Source organism: Thermobia domestica, chromosome 1, assembly GCF_964235325.1.
Source record: "Thermobia domestica chromosome 1, izTheDome1.hap1.1, whole genome shotgun sequence".
NCBI classification, from domain to species: Eukaryota; Metazoa; Arthropoda; class Insecta; order Zygentoma; family Lepismatidae; genus Thermobia; species Thermobia domestica.
The window spans coordinates 150449884-150464954 of NC_137454.1; the positions used below are offsets into that span (position 1 = coordinate 150449884).

General features: G+C 31.9%; 1 protein-coding gene across 3 annotated transcripts in view; it reads right to left on the reverse strand.

Annotated features, from left to right (window-relative positions):
* The window catches only part of shg (DE-cadherin), a 361574-nt gene that overhangs the window by 25524 nt on the left and 320979 nt on the right, over nucleotides 1–15071 (reverse strand). For all 3 annotated transcript variants that reach the window (XM_081764474.1, XM_081764491.1, XM_081764483.1), the window contains 8 exons: nucleotides 14477–14629; nucleotides 12205–12358; nucleotides 9890–10101; nucleotides 7949–8131; nucleotides 3682–3831; nucleotides 2019–2219; nucleotides 663–898; nucleotides 95–294 (listed from right to left, as the gene is read on the reverse strand). In XM_081764474.1, the coding sequence (XP_081620600.1) occupies nucleotides 95–294; nucleotides 663–898; nucleotides 2019–2219; nucleotides 3682–3831; nucleotides 7949–8131; nucleotides 9890–10101; nucleotides 12205–12358; nucleotides 14477–14629 (1489 nt within the window). The remainder of the gene's footprint in view (nucleotides 1–94; nucleotides 295–662; nucleotides 899–2018; nucleotides 2220–3681; nucleotides 3832–7948; nucleotides 8132–9889; nucleotides 10102–12204; nucleotides 12359–14476; nucleotides 14630–15071) is intronic.

The window sequence follows — 15071 nt, forward strand, 5'->3', positions numbered from 1 at the left end:
TGTTTATTGAAACAAGGATCTATTGGTAAGCTAGTCACTGAACCCACCACTGCAGGGTTTTTTTTTCACAATTCAACTAATTTTTCGAACCTACCTTGAACATTCAGAGCTGTATTCTTTCTCAAAGGACCAACATAGAAAACAAGAGCATTTTCTCTTGTTGGCTGTATTTCCAGGCTAACATGAGAATTTCCACAAGCATCCAGAGGGGGATACCATGCCCAGCCATCACCCTCAAAACCAATATCGATGGTTTCGCAGCGAGGACCTTCAAACCCTGTCAGACATTCACATCTGTAAAGATATGTACAGAGCTGAATATAAACACTTACGACTGGACAGAATAAAGGAACTTTCATACCACTAGACAGAATCTTCATATCATATGAAGTACCAAGATAATCAGTAAAAATAGTTTATTTTTATCCTTATGAATTTTAGTTCTTACTTTTACCAATACATAAAAGGCACCAAGAAACTAGATTGCAAAATTAATGAATTTACATCAACATATATTTTCTCAAGCTCTGCACGATATGAAAAAAATATTTCGGAGATTGTCAAATTTGTAGTCTTCATTTAAACACACTAGTTGAAAACAATAGGAAAAGCTTTGATAATAACTATAAATCATCTAAGTATTTCTAACACCAAAAGCTTACCGATCACCAGCAGGAGTTCCTCCATTTTCGCAAACGATCGGCTCGAATCTTTTACATTCACATTGAGGTTGAATATATGCTTTGACACCTACAAATGACGACGTATTTGTATAAACAGCGTAAGGCTCATCACTCTTCATCAAAACATTTATACAACTGGATTCACAAGCTACCTTCTCAATCAAGCATTCATCAATATTTATCATCTGTACTTTCACTCCTAGATCACGTTCAATCTGAAACAAAAATACAAAGTATGTTACATTCAGCAACTTACTGTAATCATATACATAAAATATATCAGGATTTAGGAAAATAGGTAGCTAAAACAATATCTTTAGTTCTTGATATTTGAGACTACTAAGTTCATTAGAGTTTTTTAAAGCAATACATATATTTTTGTTACGAGAAATTAGTAATGTGTAGGTAACAAATTAGAAGAAGATAACAGAAGTATGGGGGAAGGACGGAAATCAGAAATGCAGCAACTATAAGAACTGAAATGATGTGATGGGCGAAATATGCTCTAGAGTAAGTTAGACATAGATTACGGAAACAACTGAATAAAGAAATATATTATATATTATGATTATAGAAATAAATAATATGGAAATGTAAAAACAAACGTTATAAATTATACGTCAGTAATAAGAAATAATTACGAAAGAAAACAAAAATTTATATATACAGAGTTTTCAAAACAACACCGACAACGTTTGGGAGATGATTTCTGACACCAGATACGACAAAAAGTATACACCAACCTGGGCGTACAAATCCTTCCTTTCGGAGTTAAAGGCTGCCAAACACATGAAAAAAAAAAAACTTTAAAAGTCCATAGCTCGAAAAGTGTGGGACCTACCGTAGACGGGTCAAGACTTTACTTAGGAACTAACATGTAGGTTACCCAAAAATACATGTTTCAGAATCCTACGGGACTTACGCAAAAAATTTTATAGAGGGCGTTTGGCTACGGGTATATAATTTGAAGTAGTCACCAACTACCTCTATAAAAATTGTTGCGGAAGTACGGCAGGATTCTGAAACATAAATTTTTGGATAGGGCACATACTAGTTCCTAAATGAAGTCTTGATCCGACTACGGTAGGTTCCATAGTTTTGGAGCTATGGACCTTTAAAAGTTATTTTTTTCATGTTTTCGGCAGCCTATCCGGAAGAAAGCATTTGTGCACCCAGGTTGGTCTATACTTTTTGTCTTATCTTGGTATCAGGAATCACCTCCCAAACGTTGTCGGTGTTGTTTTGAAACCCCCTATTTTATAATATACCTACCATAAACCTACCATTAAAGAAATCTTATATACTCGTGTAAATAAATAAATAATAGAAACTTACCTCGTCCTGATGTTCATTTGTCATTCCATTTAGCTTTTCAGGTAAATAGTAAGGCGAGCCGTGAGCTGAATATCTTACGTCTACTATATTGGGATCATTCTTAACCGGTGAAATTAACACTGTAAAGATATCGACGTTTTCTTTGCTGACATTAAAAATTACTGCTAACTTATCTCTTAATTTATCCCTTTTGCTGATGCCCTAGAAGGAAAAAGGAAAAAAAGAAAAGTAACAAATGAAATTCTTTTTCTTAAACACTAAGAAAATTACTAGAAAAACTTTGCAATCAATGTGGTTTCCTTTGAGAAAAAAAGTACTATTTAAGATACTTGCTAACTCCAATGTTTGATTATGGTGAACAGAGGCAAGTAGTTGTCAGTATCAGGATATGCACCTTATTATTTCTGTGATATAAGTACACATACAGTAATATTTCATTCATACAGTTTCACGCTGAGTTAACTACAGTTTTTTAATGTTAGAAGTATAAATGGGGGATTACTCGAGTTCCCTCCCTTCTGAATATTTCCGGTTACTTTGTTCTCCGAAACTTCATCCACGATATAGGGTGATTTTTACTGAAGTAGTAAAATTTTTCCGCCTTTCTAGATATTTTATGGCTTTGAACAATGTCGTCACACTCTAAAGGAGTATAGTTGGAACAACCAGAAGTATGATTGAATGCAACAATATGGCTCTAGCAATACTTATATAGCTGGGAGGATAATATTATATGGTTGAAAATATAGCTGGATCAACAAAATGTATTGCCGTCGCAGTCAGTTTTATGATGGTAACAACTATGTCAATTATAGTACTGGTAATTATAAAATCTTGTGGTAGTTTTATAATTACAAGTTTCATAATGGACATGGTTGTTACAATCATAAAAATGACTGCGATAGCAATACATTTTGTTGATCCAGCTATATTTTTAACCATATAATATTGTCCTCCCAGCTATAAGTATTGCTGGAGCCATATTGATGCATTCAATCATACTTTTGGTTGTTCCAACTGTATCGTTTTTAGAGTGCAGTTGGAATAGTTAAGAGGTTTAAGACATTCGATGGAAATTGCACGACCTGTCTCTGACTGGCGAGAATCCAAACCCCGCTCTGGGCATGGATATTATGTAGTTGCCTTTCACCATTCATTTCCCATCGTCTCCTTCAGCCTATGTAAACATAATACTGAAACGTAAATCACTCAAAAATAAAATATGAAAAATGCTAGAAGTCAACAACGAGAAACCTTAAGCTCCCACTAGGAATCGAACTATGATCACGCTACCGAATATGATGAAACCATTTGGAACCACAAAAAATAAAATAAGTTTGATAAGTCTGATTTTAATATGATGAGTATTATGGGTATTATGAGTATTGGTGTAAGTATTATCATGTACTTAATTGAACATTAATTGCATAGGGAAGTGTCCCAAAAGAGTATTTTCATTTCGAATACTAGCTGCTAAACTAACAACTGTATTTCTACCTTTCCATCCTTGTTATTCTAATGTTTAATTGCTGACAACTCAAGAAACCATATCTAATTACACCTGTTACGCCACACATACATGAGAATGAATTCATCGATACAGAAAAAAAAGCAGCACAAACTTAAAAAAAAAAAAAAAAAACTAAATAAGTTGGATGCTTACGTTTACAGACGAGACAAACTCTTCCGCCGTAGTTCCTTCCAATCGAATGGATCCCGATTTATCTACAGCTTCTTCAGGAATTGTTTTTATAGTTACATTCACGGTTGCTTCAACTTCATGTCGCGGAATCAGCCTCGATTCTTCAATCACCTACAACAATAACAATAATTTAGTTAGTTGCCCAGTATATGTTATATTACAATCATCTAGATCATAGAAAAACATAATGAAATCAACTGTATTAGAAATTTCAATATATCACGTAAGGAAGAAAATACAAACTACGTAGCCGTATTTAATTCTTAGAATTATAGAAGAAAATAAAATGTTGAATTGCAACTGAATCAGAGTTAGAAAAAAGAAGTATACAAGTACACGTCTCTCTCATCAAATAATCTAATTTTTATATTTGTTTCTATACTGTCTTCAAATATCAATAGTTAAGCGTTAGCATTTACTGATTAAACAACAGCATGTCTCTATACGCACATTCTGTCTTTACAGCAACTTAGCTTACGATCATTGAATTAATTTCCAATTGAATATTTTGTTTAAAAACCGGCCTTAAAAAAAAAAAAATAAAAAAATAAATAATAATAATAATAATAATAATAATAATAATAATAATAATAATAATAATAATAATAATAATAATAATAATAATAATAATAATAATAATAATAATAATAATAATAATAATATTATTATTATTATTATTATTATTATTATTATTATTATTATTATTATTATTATTATTATTATTATTATTATTATTATTATTATTATAATAATATCTGGATGTTTCTATTTCTCCACAAACAGTTCTATTTAAAACAGTTTTTATTTATTTATTTATTTTTACTTATTAATTTACTTAGGCATAACGAAAAGAAATATTAAAACTAGGCAAGAGAACACATCAAGAATTCATAACTAACATAACAAACTAACTCACTCTATGGTCAATGGAACCCGGAGGTTTAATGCCACGTTCACAAAAGCTTTGCATTGATTTGTTCTTAGCCAACTGGACCAGTTTTTACTTTGTACTTCTATTTCTAACAGATTCATCTTAATATTATCTTCCCATCTGAGTCTAGGTCTTCCTAATGGACGTTTTCCGATTGGATTTTTAGTAAAAACTTTGAAAACGTTTCTAGTTTCTTCCATTCTGGCTACATGACTTGCCCACCTGAGCCTCCTACATTTGATGACCATAACAGTGTTTGGTAATCGATATAAATTATGTAGCTCCTCGTTACGAAGTTTCCGTCATTCCTCATTCCGGATCCTCTTAGGTCTGAATATTCGTATCTTACATTAGTAAGCAGGGTGGAAAAAAATCATGATTTTTTTCAAAAAAATCATTTTTGTTGATTTTTTTGATTTAAATCGATTTTTTTGATTTAAATCAAATCTTTTTCTTCGTATGATACAAGTCGCGAACTGAAGAAAAAACATTAGGAATTAGTATTAAATGTTAATTATGTCATTTAACTGAAAGTATTGGGTTTTAATTTTGAATTAAATCCCAGTCGTTACCCTATTTCAATCCCAAACAATGTTTCTTAAGCATTAAGGAAAAAGTACAGCAATGTATATCAACATGACACTTTTCTTTTCACGAAAGTTACTGATATTTGGCAGGGGCATATTTTTAAACAATTGGAACTAGCTAGCGGCACGAAATACATATAAAGTATATAAATTTCGCCTAAAATTAACTAACTCACTCTATGACCTATGGAACCCGGAGGTTCAATGCCATGTTCACAAAAGCTCTCCTGACTTCTATCCTTAGTCAACTGAATCCAGTTTCTATTTTGTATTCTTATTTCTGCGAGATCCATCTTAATATTGCCCTCCCATGTGCGACTAGGTCTTCCTAATGGTCGTTTTCCGATTGGACTTCCAGTTAAAACTTTGAAAGCGTTCCTACTTTCTTCCGATTGGACTTCTCGCTACAGTCCTGCCCACCTGAACCTCCAAGATTTGATGACCCTAACAATGTTTGGTGAATGGTATAAATTATGCAGTTTCTCATCATGAAGTTTTCGCCATTTCTCATTTCCGTTCCTTTTGGTTCCGAATATTCGTTTCAGGATTTTATTCTCAAATACTTTTCAGTCTGCGTTCTTCCCTCAGCGTAAGCGACCATGTTTCACAACCATACAGCACAACAGGCATAATTATCGTTTTATATATTTTAAAGCTTCAAATTCCTCGACACAATTCGCGAAGATAAGAGATTTTGAACTGAATAATAACACGAATTCCTTGCAGGAATTCCAAAATAAAAAAAATCAAGATGATCAGTTCCAGAAGAAGAAACACTTGTGATTGTTAAAAATATGCTTTATGTGACGTGAAAACCAGTTCAAATGCGAGTTGTCCGTGCATTTAAGACATCTATACATAGCAGGCACGTTTTTATACTTTTCTGTTGGCTATTTTATTTCCTCTTACAATTTTTCCTGCACAGGCGCGGCAAATTTTCTGCGATCACATCGCAGATCGCGGCATGTTCTGCAATGGGGTCAAGTATCCACTTTATCAAAAGTATTATTCGATATTTTAACACATCCAAAATTTGTCGTATTACGATCCCGAGGAACTTCTATGTATTTAGTACATAAATTTCGCCCAAAATTTTAAAATCTTTTTTTTTTTTTTTTTGTTTCGGAGAGGGGATCGAACCCTCTAAATACGCCCCTATTATCTGGAAACAAACAAATAGACATGAACACAAAAGAGCTTTCATCTTAAATGTCCATGGTGATTTCCCCGTTGGAACAGAAATTTTAAAACCCTGTGTTACAAAGAGAAGAAAGCAGGGTTCACCCGTAACCCGTTCAAACGGGATTTTCCCTGATAGTTCCCACATGATACTCGTTTCATGCTGTGCTTACATACATTTGAGTCTCACTGTATTATGATTATTATCTTCCATAATCGGAATAACAAAAGAGAAAAGGGATTTTACTTACTTTCACTTTAAATTAATTCATTTCGGAATTTGATTTAAATCAACGATTTTTATTTAAAAAATCAAGTGATTTAAATCTTGATTAAAATCGTGATTTAAATCAGACTGATTTAAATCAATCCACCCTGTTAGTAAGCGACCATGTTTCGCAACCATACAGCACAACAGGCACGATTATCGTTTTATATATTTTAAGCTTCAAATTCCATAGACAGACAAAGATTTTGAACTGAACAATAACAAATTCCCTGCATTTATTCGACATTTAATTTTTTCGTGGATTTGATTTTGGTCTGTTAATATTGATTCTAGATATTTGAAAATATTCACTTTGTCGAAAGTATTATTTGATATATTGAAGCATTCATAATTTGCAGTATTACGATCACGGTGAATTTCCATGTATTTAGTTTTCAATGAATTTACTTCTAAACCCATGTCCCTGCAAGCGTTTAATAAGACCTCTTCATCTTTCTTTATTATTCTCCTATCAGCCCCTACTAAATTTACATCATCAGCATACGTCGTAACCTAGTAAATACTATTTCAGCTCTAAGTCAGGTTAATATCTTTAATTTTTCTTATAGCATACTACAGGACAAAGCTGAATAATAATGGCGATAACGCATCTCCTTGTTTAAGATCATTCTCAACGTGAAAGCTTGTGGACAAGAATTTTCCTATCCGAACTTTACTTTGAGATTCATTTACACACATCTTAATTAATCTACTTTTTTTCTTCGGTATTCTAAATTCTGTAAGAACATTGTACAATGTTTGTCTCCTAAAGTAATATACACCTAATGTATTAAAACACTTGTAGGAAACCAGACATGAACTCAGAATACTAGACTACTTCACAAGTCATGAAAATAACAGAAAGGGAGATTTAATAATCATTGTTTATTAAGATCTATAATCTTTATGAAGATTTATCCAGTTAAGTTAAATAAAGAGCGTAGTTTTATAATTATTTTTTTAAGTAATTCTTTAACAAATTATATATATAACAAATATATATATATGTTATATATATATATATTGATATATATTTGTTATATATATATAACAAATTATATATATTTAACAAGTAATTCTTTAACAAATTATATATATATTTATTTATTTAAACTTACGCCTATTTGTTGTAACGAGACGAATTTATCGAAGTTTTATTAGTGATACTTTTAATATTGGGAGCAGTTAACAGACAATTTCATTGGATTTGCTAAATGCTTTCCATGTACAGGACAACCATCATTTATATTTAGGAATACTTACAGTGAACATTAAAGAGTAAGTGCCTTCTGGTGTGTTCTGCAACATCGTTATATTTCCTGTGTCAGGATCTAAAGTAAAGTGAGGATGAGGTACGTCACTCCACTGGAAATGTTTATCAGGCAAGTCCCAATCATCCAGATCTTCCACATAGACTCTACCTACCACTGTGTCTGGTGCTTCACCCTGCAATAGTAAGGTGAAAATATTATAAGTACACGACTTTATTATTATCATGAATGTTATGATAAAATCGTTTATTATTTACTACCTTTGAAAAAGCCAAATACAAGATCAGACTGTAAAAGTCCTACAGTTATGTTCTGTAGCCAAAAGAAGACAAATGATAAATATAAGTTACTGATTACGGAAGAATGGTGGGAAGAGAAAGCTGGAGGAAACAAGAGATCCTAAGAAGACCAATGAACACCTTTTTTTTTAAAAAAAAAAAAAAAAATAAGCTCTAGCAGTCAGAGACCGAATCAACTCAATTGAATGAGCTCAGGATGTGATTTTTGAGAATTAAACTGCATATCCGTCTCCTTGAGACCACATCACCTCGTACCACGGTAGATGAATACTTGGGAAGATAGATCGTTTGTAATCCCAACAGGACTGTGAAGCATGTTACTCGATGACATACTTAGCAACAATAGTTATGACTTGTTTTGACAGTGAAATAAAGCATAGGATTGATAAAGGTGCTTTTCTTGAAAACAAACATATAAATAACTCAAATAAGATTCATTATTCTTCATTCATCCACTATTTTAACTCATGTAAAATTCACTATTCTACTTAACATATGTAGATTTATTCTAATATAATCGCATTCCAAAAATAGTGTTTTAAAAAAAAGTATCGCATTCCAAGAATAGTGTTAAAAAAAAAAGTAACTTCGAAAGATCCCTTAAAATTCTCAGTAATAGAATCTTAAGTTGAAAAATATAATGCGCATCTAAGTGAAAGCTAAGAATAGATTATGCAAGCAGAACAATAACTTACCAATGTACAGCACTATCCAGAAAGAATGAAAAGGAAGCATAGACATTCTTATTATTAACAAAACAATGCGTATATACGTACGTACATATATATAATATATGTATATATAAGAAATATGGTGAAAACCTAGCGTATTTGTCAAGGTAAATAATACGAGATTATAGTAATTCACGATGAAAAACTCAGAATAATACAATGGACAATGACGAAAGCAAAAGAACGAAAAATTTTTTTTTTTAGCTGTTGCATCCCAACTATGATCTTAAACTTGCTATACAGTTTTAACGTATATATTCAGTATTGCAGATATCGGATTTATTTGAAAATGACAACACTTCCACAGGTTCTCGATGCGTGTTTAACTCATTTGTTGTGTTTGTTGTTTTGTTACGTAAATGAATTAACTGTTTATATACACAGAAACACAAGAGAATGCCTTTCGTTTCAGAAATTAGGCACAATATTATACTAACACACACACGACATACATACATACATACAAAACGAACAAGGATTTGATACAAATGTTAACAGAAGTTTTGAATAACTATATTTACGCTGCAATCTAAACCATCTTACATGTATCAACCAGCGAAAATTAAGTCTTTAGTTTATAAAAGGTATAGACTGAATCTTCCAAAATTTCAAAAAGTATATTTTGATCATCTATTGAATACTGTGTCCACTGGGTGTGGGCTAGTGGTTAGTATTCTTGCTTTGCAATCAATAGGTCCCAGGTTTGAATTAATGACTATATGTATTGGATGGTCCATCCCAGAGTTTTCTAAGTTCCACTAAATGAATGCTGTATATACCCTAAAATATAAACCCTAGCCAATTCCTTTCCTTTCCCGTTATTTTTGTGTATTATTACTAATTTCAGAAACCACACAAACTGTATTTGGAAGATTAGTAGGTAAATAAATAACGAAATATTACCTTATAATTGTACATAAATATAGAACTAGAGCCAGACTTCATTTTGTTATCGTTTTCATCACCAATTACCACGGTGAGAGTGCTTGTTCCAGTTTGCGCCGGTTGTGATGGCGCTGGTGTATCTTCAATAACGACGGGAATAAAATACATTTTCTTCTGTTCCCTATCAAAGGTGTCTTTGGCTTCTAAAAATGCAGTTCCATTTCCGTAATCTGAAACGTAAAAAAACTCGTGTTAACCAAGAATTTCTTAAGAGAAAATTTAATCTTCACAGCAAATTTTTAAAGTTAACATTTTGAAACTAAACTCTATGAAATAGGGTAAGGATAATCAGTGTTCGACGTAGAAGCAAAAGAAGAAAAGATATATTTAAGATTTTGTATAGAAATATTCGAGGTCAAAACTTTGTAAGTAAGCAGCAATGGTATATTGGTTGGTTGGAGTACTTTTCAGCGCTAAGGTTGTATGAGACGTGGAATTACAGTATAAGGTAAAATTTGAACCACTGTAATGCATCTAAATTTCAATGCTTTCCACCAGGAATCAAATCTGCGCTCCCGCGGACCAAAGGCACGTGCGCCACCAGCGGGAATGTCGTGCAATGGTATATGAATACGGTATAAACAGAATCGATTAGGTTAGTTTACTCGGACGAAAAAATGCACATGAAATTAATACTTGCTTTACAGAAAACGAAAAAAATAAGTGAAGATCGTTCTACATAGTTTAGTCTAGACTGAAATGAAATCAATATTGTACCCTAGTCGAAGACTTCCTTAAATGGACGTTGAAAGGTGCAGTATGATAACATTAATGGAATTACGTTATTGCAGTTCTGATCATTCTAGTCATTTGTGTATAATCGACAGATATCGTATTATCATTTAAAAGTAAAGAAGGTCAAAAAAAAAAAAAACAACCGTGCTGACATTGTTTCTAAAACTTTCGTTTACAGCCACTAGATAACTAACCTGAGAACAGATATTTAATATTATTCATTGACACGATACTTTGGAGGTTAACATATATAATAGAGCCTTAATTTCCGTACTCTATTGTTGTATATGTGGTCATCCTAATTTTAATTCTCAACCTATCTTTTCACTCGTTTGCAGATTTCCAGTTTTCCATACAACTTTTGCAACCATAAGGGAAAAGAAATTGGTCACCCTACGTCTTTGTCCCACTGGCTTAAAGATCCTACGTAGCTTCGTTAAGAAAATAACACACATCCTATCTTTGGTTAGAATTCTCACAAGACAAGACTATTTAGATTATAATGTAGTAGAGTAATTTTGAAACTTGAGATATACGCTTTTTCGAATAAAAAATGTACAGTACTGTTTAAAATAAAAAGAAACTGGTGAACCACCTAACTTTGAGAAGTTTTGCATTCTTATCTTCTAGTATATTTCGAATAAAGCCAAACAAATGTAAATAATCTTTGGCCAATTGTAATTCAAGCCAAAACTATTAAAATCTGCTATGTACGACTGCAATAGCATAGCCTTTAAAAGAGAAGTGGTGGCTAAGGTTTATCTAAATGAAACTGTACATAAGTGTCTTAATTGAAATTTGAGTATAATTCAGGTATTCCAGGCAGAGGGGTGAACTCGATAAAAGTAACATGCAATCTGAACGCTCGGAAATTACATTTGAGGTGTTTGAGTGGTAAAACCAAATGTTCTGTGTCAGCCAGTTCTTATGCCTTTATGTACAACTTGTGAAAAGTCGTTCCTCATTCTTTTAGAAAATATACAATAGATAACTACAATAGATACAATAACTATACAACAGATAAATATTATCCAAAGTGATTTATAACATGAAGAACGACTTACAATATTAATACAAAAATAGTACAGCGTGGATAATATCTAATTAAATTAAGAACAAAATTTTACAATAAATATAGAGTTATCAATATTTGGAGAAACAGAATCCATTGCAGTCATATATGAATTAAATTACGGATTTATGAACAGGGTACAAATCAACCTAAATTTGTTAGCATTGGATCTTTACACAGAATTTGAGAAAAAAAACCTCAATGTTCACCACAGAATATTAGTACGTAGGAATCTCTTGCGTGAATCTGTATTAAGCACAAGACTGTTTATAATAACACAATGCCTGTTCTTGCGCGCAAACTACTCAAAAATTCCTATAACTATTTGATTTTCTAAAAATTTTGATTAATGCGCACTCTTTTTACAATCTAACAATAATGCTCAGCTCATGGCTAATGCACAAGTCAACTATTTCTATAAATAACTGGTAAGAATACTGTAAAAGCCATTGACAAGACATCTTACCTGAAATGGCGAACTTGGTAGTGATGTCCATATCGGCGTTAACATCTATTTTAAATCTGAAAGGTGGTCCATTATCTTCACTGTCGTTATCGCCTGCCTGTAATGCAACTACCACTCCCGGACTCTGATTCTCATTCCACACAACTGGCTGATGCTGTGAACATTAAAATATGTAATAAATAAACAATAATATATGGTACCGAAATAAAATACAATATACGGTACCGGAACTTATCATTTGTACGGACAAAAAAGGCTTTCTGAATTAACATGTGAAGACCTTCACCGTGTTCGCCTTCACGGACAACTTCAAATTTACTCTCAAATTTTTGTTGACATTCGGTAAATGTTCTCAAGCAATACAAAACAGATACAACAAAATACAACAAAAATTAAAGATAGTTTAATAAAAGATACGGAGGGAAAGTGCTACCGAATGTCTTAATCAGACATCAGCATTTTCCTCTCAATATTAACGACTTTTAGAGGCACTTCCCCTCCGTATATCCTATTTTAACCTGCGCTTTGTTTTGTGTACTGTGTTCTTCTGAATGTATTATTTTACCGTTGTCTATATACCATTTTGCTATTCAAGAAAGGTTGATGAAACCGAACAAAAATAAGGAAACAAAGTTAAAATCTTTTGTATATTATAGCACGAAATTAATTAATCTTATATATAACATACGGAAAAATGAAAAATATTATAGCCATGCAAGGTTAAATCTTTTATGCTATGTACCAAGATATTAATTAACTGTATAAATAACATACGAAAAAATGAAAGATTTTATAGGCAAATACGATTAAATCTTTTATCCAATACGCCAGGATATTAATTAGCCCTACAAATAACATACGAAAAAAATGGACAATATTATAGGAAAGCAAGGTTAAATCTTCTATATAATATACATAGATATTAATTAATCCTTCGAATGGAAAATATTCTTCATACAAGTCTATTCTGTTTTATTTATATACATATACGGTAGGTGGTTATTTATATTAGGTACTCTAAAAGTGGCGCCCATGGACTACAAAGCACTATTCTACAAGTCAAAATAAAGCATTTGTATAGCTTTCGGAACCTCGGCTAGAAACGCGAATTGCACTATGTGGCAACGTCGCAGATAAAGAACAAGCGAAATTTTGATTTCCCACAGCGGCTGAAGGAGGACCCGGAGAGTATACCATCATATAATGTTTTAACTCGGGGCGCCATTTTTAGAACACCCGATATATATATATATATATATATATATATATATATATATATATATATATATATATATATATATATATATATATATATATATATATATATATATATATATATATATATACCAATTGCTGAAATTTTGTTGCGTAATTTTTTATTAATATAAATTTTCTTGATATTGTGCTACATTATTTTATTTTTGACCTGTTTCAGAGCAAAATTGTCTACAGAATCTAGTACCTATTTAACGTATCAATAAACTAATCTTTGGATACCTCTTTTACAATAAGGCAATAAATGTTGCTAACCTTAAGTACTAATGCAAATTTTGATACAAAAATGTTATCACTTAAAAATATGGTCACTAACTCGAATATGTTATTCAGCACGTTATCAGAAGCTATTAATCTATATTATAAAAGAGAACGTACAAATCCTTTGTTCCCTCATCACGCTAATACGGCTGAACCAATTTCTTTTATTTTTGGGGGGTTATTAGGATTTGGACCCTAGATGGTTTTTATCATATCACTTTAATTTTTAATTACCAGTGTCTTGAGATAATTGACCATTCAAGTGTCCATACGTACAAATCCTTTGTTATTAGTTCATCATAGGTATAAAAATAAACGTATTTATATGCAACCCGCATGACCGTGTCACTCGGCGGGTTAACATAAATGACAGGCGCTATAATGTTAACATTTACTGCAATTTGAAAGCGAAAAAGTAAAAATTATCTAAGTAACAAAGTTTATTGCGTTCCGGGGTGACCGCAGTGAAGCGGGTCACTCGGCGGGTTAACATAAATGACAGGCGCTATAATGTTAACATTTACTGCAATTTGAAAGCGAAAAAGTAAAAATTATCTAAGTAACAAAGTTTATTGCGTTCCGGGGTGACCGCAGCGAAGCGGGGTGAACGCTGCTAGTACTGAATAAGAACAATACCACACTGAAAGCATTATTAATACGTAGAAGGAAAAGTTTCTTATAAACTTAACTTGAAATGTAAAGTACGTTGCACTAATCCATCAAAGAAGTGACTTACCATATTCAAAAAAGGAGCATTATCATTAATATCCTTAAGGTTAATATTAATTTCTGTAGTGTTAATTAAGCTGTTTGGGCCTCCATTTTCATCTTGTGCTGAAACGTACACTTGCCACGTTGGAAAACCATTCGGCAAATCACGGTCTAATGGCTACAAAGAAAGAATTAATATGATATACATATCCTTGTTAAAAACAAACACTGAATAAACAAAAGATAATAATAAATAACTTTACTAACTAAATGAAAATCTTTGTTCCTTTTCCTAACATTTTAAACAAACGCCAATTTGTGCTCGTTCATGTTACGCTGTTATCTCACAATTTGCACTTTTTTTCGAAGCACATTCAACTATTAATTTTCAATTTAAACTAAATGTATAAATTATTAATAAGAATAGAATTATGCATGCTTTACCTCCTTACATAAACCTTTACATACATCATCATCTACTGTAAACAAGGTAAGAAGTTTCTAATCTAAATATTCTTCAGAAGTCAAAGATGGTTTCGGATATTAAAGTTTTTAACAGTTATTGTAGCAGGTTATGTAAATTTAACTTTGCGACATAAAAATATTTTCTCACAATCTTC